General features: G+C 42.2%; 1 protein-coding gene across 1 annotated transcript; it reads right to left on the bottom strand.

Annotated features, from left to right (window-relative positions):
* Positions 1-6,491: 6,491 nt before the first annotated feature.
* Positions 6,492-7,131, bottom strand: LOC138899444 (uncharacterized). Its single transcript, XM_070185862.1, has 2 exons — positions 6,843-7,131; positions 6,492-6,751 (listed from the first exon to the last, which is right to left on the bottom strand). Exons 1-2 carry the CDS (start codon positions 7,129-7,131, stop codon positions 6,492-6,494), a joined length of 549 nt encoding a protein of 182 aa, XP_070041963.1.
* Between the last annotated feature and the right edge of the window lie 501 nt (positions 7,132-7,632).

Below are 7,632 nucleotides of genomic sequence, written 5' to 3'. Positions count from 1 at the left end.
CTGAATCTCATCATCATCAAATCTAGGAATTGCTGGGTTGTCGAACATCACACGCACTACCTCAACAGTGTCGACAGCAAGGTCTGGCTCATCACACTAACCAGCTGGTGCTACCGGTGCAGATGGTGCCGAAGGATCTGGGGTAGACTGGTGTGGGTTAAGCAGCATATCAAAAGGAAGGTCTCCAACTGTAGCAAGTCTAGTCACCTCCTTCCAGAGCTTGTCCACTGATTTCTTGCTTACCTGGGACTTCCTCATCTTCTTCACTTCTTTTCCCAGCTCCTCAATAATTGACCCATGTTGTACTAAGTTTTCCATGATCGTCTTCTGGTTCTCCAGAATCTTCTTCAGTGTCTCATCAATATGAGAAGGAGCATGTGGTGCCTGAATAGTAGACTACACTGCAACAGTACTAGACAAGTCAGACAGCTTAGAAGTAGTTATCTGCATCCAGTTGTTGAAACTCACCAATATCTGGGAAACACGTAGAGCAGATAGGGGAACTATGTGCACTGGCTTTAGAGCTTATCTAGGGTTGTGGTAGGAGTTGAGGATGGTGGCAGAGGCATAGCAGCGACACTAGTAGAAGGCTCAGCAGAGGTGGATGGAAGATCAGTTTTCTCAAAAGCTACCACTGTTGGCTTATCTGATTGGCCTGTAGTGGTAGAAGGCTAGACTTTCTTCTTTGGGTTGCTCCCATCCATCAGTGAATACCAGTCGAATGGCTTCTTCGGCTTCACCTTGGTGTCAAAATCTCTCGGCTCTACCTTTGTGTCAGTGAGATACTCTGTGATAGTGTTGGGTTAAGGGTAGGCCGAGATATCCTACCGTGTAATCACTGAAATGTTAGCCGACATCACAACACCCACATTGATTGGGTACCCGATCCATTATGGAAGCCACAAGAACTGCCCGAGGACTAGGAAGGTGAGTCTCTTTCTGATATGGATCTGATTTGTTACAAATAAATGTCTGCCACTCCTTTGCCTCAAAACTCAAAGTGCTCCGCTGAATGGGAACCCCAGTGGTAATACATGGTGGTGGTGGCCCTGGTGGTGCTAAGATCTTAGCCAGCCAAGGTCGGACTTCCTCCTTCAGTGTGAACTTCTCCATATACTCCTTTGGCTCAACATCCTTAAAGCCCAAGTACGCATTAAGCGTATGCTGATCAAACCTCACCTTGAGGTTACGCACTTTGGTCACCTTCGTCTCCTATCGGATGAGTTATTCTTTGGCATCTTTCACTCTCTTGGTGAACCACATCCACCCCTTTCATGCTCGAAACTGTCTCAATATTGTTGGGTTGCATATCTCCAAATCTTTCAATAGGAACTCGGAGCTCAAGAGTCAACGACCTCACTAGCTACCACATACGAAAACTAGTGAAGTCGGCCAAGTTGACAAATCGATCCTCCTAGACCTCATTTTTCTTTGATATCTCCAGACATGTAGTTGTAGCATCTCCCCCTCTACCATCATCGGGATCCCATGTACAAGTTGTGCCTTTGCAAATGGTATAACCAATAGCCCAGAAGCTTGTATAACACTCTTCAACCCCTCAGAGGTGCTGGGAGATGAAGAAGGCTCATCTCTGAGCTGGTATCTTCCATGTGGCCTCGACTGTGTGGTCATCTTCTCCTCATGAACAGAGGCTGAGTTTCCATCTAACACCTCCCTAGACGGGACATAGGAGCTAGACTCTGAGAGGTATGCACCTCTCCATCTGTCGGCTATGGTTTTCTTCCTGATTATCTTAGGCTGGCCAAGGGGCAAGGTACCTCTACCTCGACCCCGAGAGGATTCACCTTTTCCCTTTGAAGTGTCGCCTCTACCTATTGATCGAACCATTGTCTGTATCAAAGCAAAGAAGATTGTTAGTTGCAATTCTTGTTCAACACATTCAGGAATTATGTAGGTAATGAAGAAACCATTGGACACAGTTGGGTTATGCATGCAATACATGTCCGAAGGTAAAAGGGATTTGTGGTCCGCACATTGTTTATGTGCAGCCGCAGAAGGGTGTTGCGGTCCACAGAATTCTATTGTACGGCCGTAGAAGGGAAGTGTGGTTCGCACATTTTAACTTGTGGCCGCACTTCTGAGTCTCAAAAATGTTAACTCTCTGATGACAGAGAAATGGCCAATCTGCGGCCGTAGAGGGAAATCTGTGGTCCGCACATTTTAACTTGCAGCCGCATATTCCTTCATCACTGAGTTGCCAATTTTGTTAATCTGTGGACCACACAATTTCAAGTGCGGCCGCAGATTTAAAAAAGTTACGAACATACCAGTTTTTCTCCTTAGGGTTTTTCAATTTCTTGCACAACTAGTCATGGCAATATGCTAAAAATATGCAATTACACTAACCCAACCCCATTAGAGCATGTATCAAGTTTACCCAGTTCATATCTACCTCACATGGACACATAATTGAACTCTAATAACAGATGGCCTAAAAAGAACTAAAAATCTAAAACTTTAACTAACACAAAACATTTAACATGAAATTGAAGCATACCAGATAGAGTGAGTGCAATGGGTTGATAATCAAGGTGGTTGTGTGTGAGGATAGTGAAAAATCTCCAAGAAAATTCAACAAAACAACAATGTTTTGTTCAGAGATGGAAAAGTATTAAATGAGCCCTACTGTTCTATTTATACCAACTATTTTGATAAGGGGAAAGAGGCGAGTGCGGCCACATATTTTCACGTGCGGTCCGCACTCTTTCACCTAGGGGTCTCATCTCAAAACTCCATCTGCGGTCCGCACATTTTCAGGTGCGGCCGTAGATTTCAGTGCGGTCACAGATCGACCTCCGTACTGACAAGCTTAAACTTCAGAGTTGGTATTTTTGACATTTCAAATATGCGACCGCAATGCTCTTCTGCTCTGGCAGATAGAAATGTGTGGTCCTTACAATTTTGAACACTTAGCCATATTTTTGTCCGCCTTTCTTATAAGTCACACTCATCCCTATAGCACAATTCAAATCAAGTTAGAATACCAATAACACCTAACTACAAAAGAAAAAGGAAAAGAAACACATGTTGCCTCCCAAGAAGCACCTGATTTAAGTCGTGGCACGATGCAAAATACCCTCAAGTGATATGAATTACCTCCACCACGTGGCTATCTCCAACCTTGCCCAAATAGTGCTTCACCCGATGACCATTGACTCGTAATACTTTATTATTTTTGTTCTTCAAGTCTAATGCACCAAAAGGTGTCACACCAATAATTTCAAAAGGACCACTCCACTTGGATTTTAGCTTCCCTGGAAACATCCTCCACCTTGAGTTAAAAAACAATACAAGATTACCCACCTTGAACTGTTTGTTCCAAATGTATTTGTCATGAATATATTTCATCTTTTCTTTATACAAGGACGAACTCGCATAAGCATGGTACCAGAACGCCTCCAATTCATTCAAATGTGCAACCCTCAAGTTAGAGGCTACATCCCAATCAAGATTCAACTTCTTTATAGCCCACATTGCCTTGTGCTCTAGTTCAACCAGAATATGACAAGCTTTTCCGAACACCAACCGGTATGGCGACATTCCGATAGGTGTTTTTAAGTTGTCTGATAAGCCCATAATACATCATCGAGCTTCTTGGAACAATCCGTCCGATTAGCATTCACCGTTTTAGACAAGATACTCTTTATCTCCCGGTTGGAGACTTCCATTTGCCCACTAGCTTGTGGGTGATAGGGAGTCATTACTTTGTAAGTAACACCATACTTGCTAATTAAAGTGTCAAAAGCCTTGTTTCAAAAATGTGACCCCACATCACTTATAATTGCACGTGGAGTACCAAACCTTGTAAAAATATTCTTATTTAAGAAAGCCACTACACTTCTCGCCTCATTGTTGGGTAAAGCAATGGCCTCACCCCATTTGGAAACATAATCCACCGCGACCAAGATGTAGGTGTTTCCACAAGAACTCACAAAAGGGCCTATGAAGTCAATACCCCACACATCAAAAATATCAATCTCCAAAATAGTTGTGAGAGGTTTTTCATTTTTCTTTGATATTCCACCAACCCGTTGACATTCATCGCATCTTTTCACTAACTCACTAGCATCCTTGTAAAGAGTGGGCCAATAGAAACCGCAACTAAGCACTTTGTCCATTGTTATTGCTCTACCATGATGACCATAATATGGAGAAGAATGACAAGCCTCAAGAATTTCACCTTGCTCTTCTTCCGGTACACACCTCCTAATCACCCCATCCGTACAAATTCGGAAAAGGTCTGGTTCATCCTAATAATAATCTTGACAATCCCTTTTGAGCTTCTTCCTTTGGCTTGAAGAGAACTCATCTTGAATAATTCCACACACAAGAAATTTGCTAAGTACACGAACCATGGTACCTCTTTCATTGAAATTGCCAATAGTTGCTCATCGAGGAAGGAGTCACTGATTTCAAGGCCATCATGTGGTCTCCCCTCCTCCTCCAAATGAGACAAGTGGTCCACCACTTGGTTTTCACTACCTTTTCTATCTTGGATGTCAATATCAAATTCTTGTAACAAGAGCACCCATCTTATCAACCGAGCTTTGGAGTCCTTTTTACTTATAAGATAACGAAGCGTCGCATGTTCCGTGTGGACAATAACATTTGCACCCATCATGTACGGGCAGAACTTCTCAATTGCAAACACAATAGCAAGGATCTCTTTCTCCGTAACGGTATAGTTAACTTGGGCACTATTCATGGTCTTGCTAGCATAGTAGACCGGATGGAAAATCTTGTTGACCCCAAAACAGACTCAACCGCTACGTCACTTGCATCACACGTGAGTTCAAAAGGTACATTCCAATTTAGAGTGGTCATGATGAGAGTAGTTGTCAACTTGAGCTTCAACAATTCAAAAGCTATCATGCAATCATCATTGAAATTAAACTTGGCATCCTTCTCAAGAAGCTTGCATAACGGGTTCACCACTTTAGAGAAATCTTTGATGAAGACCTAGTAAAAACCTGCATGGCCTAAGAAACTCCGCACACCTTTCACCGAAGTTGGGGGTGAAAGCTTAGTAATCACCTCAAACTTTGCCTTGTCAACTTCAATTCCATTCCTTGAGATTTTATGGCAATGGACAATACCTTCCTCGACCATGAAATGGCATTTCTCCCAATTGAACACCAAATTGGTTTCTTCATACCTAGCCAACACTTTGTCAAAATTTGCAAGACAATCACCAAAAGAATCTCCAACCACCGAGAAGTCATCCATGAAAATTTCAAGGCAGTCCTCCACCATGTCTGTAACAATAGCCATCATACACCTTTGAAAAGTCGTTGGTGCATTGCATAAACCAAATGGCATCCGCTTGAAGGGAAAAGTACCATAGGGACATGTAAATTTTGTTTTCTCTTGATATTCTAGAGCAATGAGAATTTGGTTGTAGCCCGAATACCTATCAAGAAAGCAATAGAAAGCACGGCTGGCCAATATATCGAGCATCTGATCTAAGAAAGGAAGTGTAAATTGATGCTTCCTTGTGACTTTATTGAGCTTGTGCTAGTCCATACACACCCTCCAATCAGTCACTTTTCTTGTAGGAATCAATTCATTCTTGTCATTGGTGACCACCGTCATGCTCCTTTCTTTGGGACACATTGAATCAGAGAAGTCCATGAACTATCAGAGATGGGGTAGACAACCCCGACATCCAACCACTTTATAATCTCCTTCTTGACAACTTCTTGCATAGCCTCATTGAGTCTCCTTTGATGTTCAATAGATGGTTTTGCACCATCCTCCAACTTGATCTTATGCATGCAAAAGGCAAGGCTTATAACTCGAATATCTGCCAAGGTCCACCCAATAGCCTTCTTCCTCTTTTGTAGCACCGCCAATATGGAATCTACTTGCACGTTAGTCAAACAAGAGGAAAGGATAACTGGTAAAGTAGAACATGGGCCAAATATTTTATACCGAAGATGTGGAGGCAATGGCTTCAACTCCAAGGTAGGTGGCTCTTCAATTGAAGGCTTTGTAGGAGGAGGATTCCTATTTTCAAGATCCAATAACAATTTTCGAGGTGCATAGTTGTATGACCCCATTCCTTGAAAAGAGTTCACATATTCCATGAAGCCATCCATCTCGTCATCATCAAAGTTGAGCAAAACAGCCTCCAACATATCACCAACATTGATTGTAGCACTTGTTTCATTAACAATAACATTTGTCACCAAATCGATAAAAGAACACACCTCATTGCTATTTGGTTGCCGCATGGATTTACACATATGGAATACCATTTTTTCATCACCAACTCAAAAAGTGAGTTCTCCGGTTTCAGCATCACAAAGAGTCTTACCCGTAGCAAGGAAAGGTCTCCCAAGGATAACTAGCACTTCATAATTAACCTCGCAATCTAGAATGATAAAATCCATCGGAAGAATGAATTTATCAACCAGAACCAAAACATCTTCAATCACACCCAACGGCCTTTTCATAGTACGGTCGGCCATTTACAATCTCATCGAGGTGGGTCTTGGTTTCCCAATTCCAAAAGTCTTGAAAACCGAATAGGGCATCAGATTTATACTTCCTCCAAGATCACAAAGAGCTTTAGCAAACTCGGCACTTCTAATTGTACTAGAAAACGTGAAAGCATCGGGATCCTCCAACATAGGAGCCATTGAATGAACAATTGCACTCACTTGATGAGAGACTTTGAGGGTCTCAAAATTCATCAACCACTTCTTTGTCACAAGATCCTTCATATAAACTTTGCATAACCAGGCATTTGTTCCAAAGCTTCGACCAATGGATTGAAATACTCTTCATCATTTGAATGAACTTCTTGAATTGATTCTCACCATTTTTCTTGACAAGTCTTTGAGGGTTTGGAGGTGGAGGCTTAGGCAATGGTGCCTTAGCCTTTTGCACTACCGGCTCTGGTATGTTAATAGTGTGTTCCCTAGACGGGTTCACCTCCTCTTGAGTCTCTTCCACACTATCATCAATATCAATCTGAACTTCCTCATTAGGTTGAACAACATTATTCGTTATCTCGTTTTCTTGCATCACTTGATCATCATCAACAAGTTGCCTTTCACTTGAGGTGGGTGCATTTCCCCCTCTTTCACTTCTTGTGATAACTGCCATGGTATGCCTCGTATTGTTACCACCCTTTGGGTTTACCACTGTGTCCTTTGGTAGTGCCCCTTAGGACGAGAATTTAGAGATTGAGAGATTTGCCCCATTTGAACTTCTATGCTGCAAATTGATATGTTATGTGAGGCACGTTGGGAATCCAAATCTTCATTCTTTTCCATCATTTGCTTGAACATACTTTCAATATGCCACATCTCATTGTTTGAAGAACTTGAACCATGGGAAGGATAAGGAGGTGGGTTTCTCAGTTGTTGGTATATCGGGGGCTTTTGAAAACTCGACCCCCGATTGCCTTGATTGTTACTCCATCCACCTTGATTGTTGCCTCCCCAATTTCCTTGGTTGTTTCCACTCCAATTTCCTTGATTGTTATTGTTATGCCAATTCCTTTGATTGTTAGAATTCTAATTGCCATGATTATTTTTTGGTCGCCATTGTTGTTGGCTTGGGCCTTGGAAGTTGTTTCTTTGCCCTTGAATATTATTCCCATAT

Source organism: Nicotiana tomentosiformis, chromosome 1, assembly GCF_000390325.3.
Source record: "Nicotiana tomentosiformis chromosome 1, ASM39032v3, whole genome shotgun sequence".
Lineage (NCBI taxonomy): Eukaryota > Viridiplantae > Streptophyta > Magnoliopsida > Solanales > Solanaceae > Nicotiana > Nicotiana tomentosiformis.
Note: the sequence above shows the minus strand (reverse complement) of the source record. Positions and strands in the feature narration are given on the sequence as shown.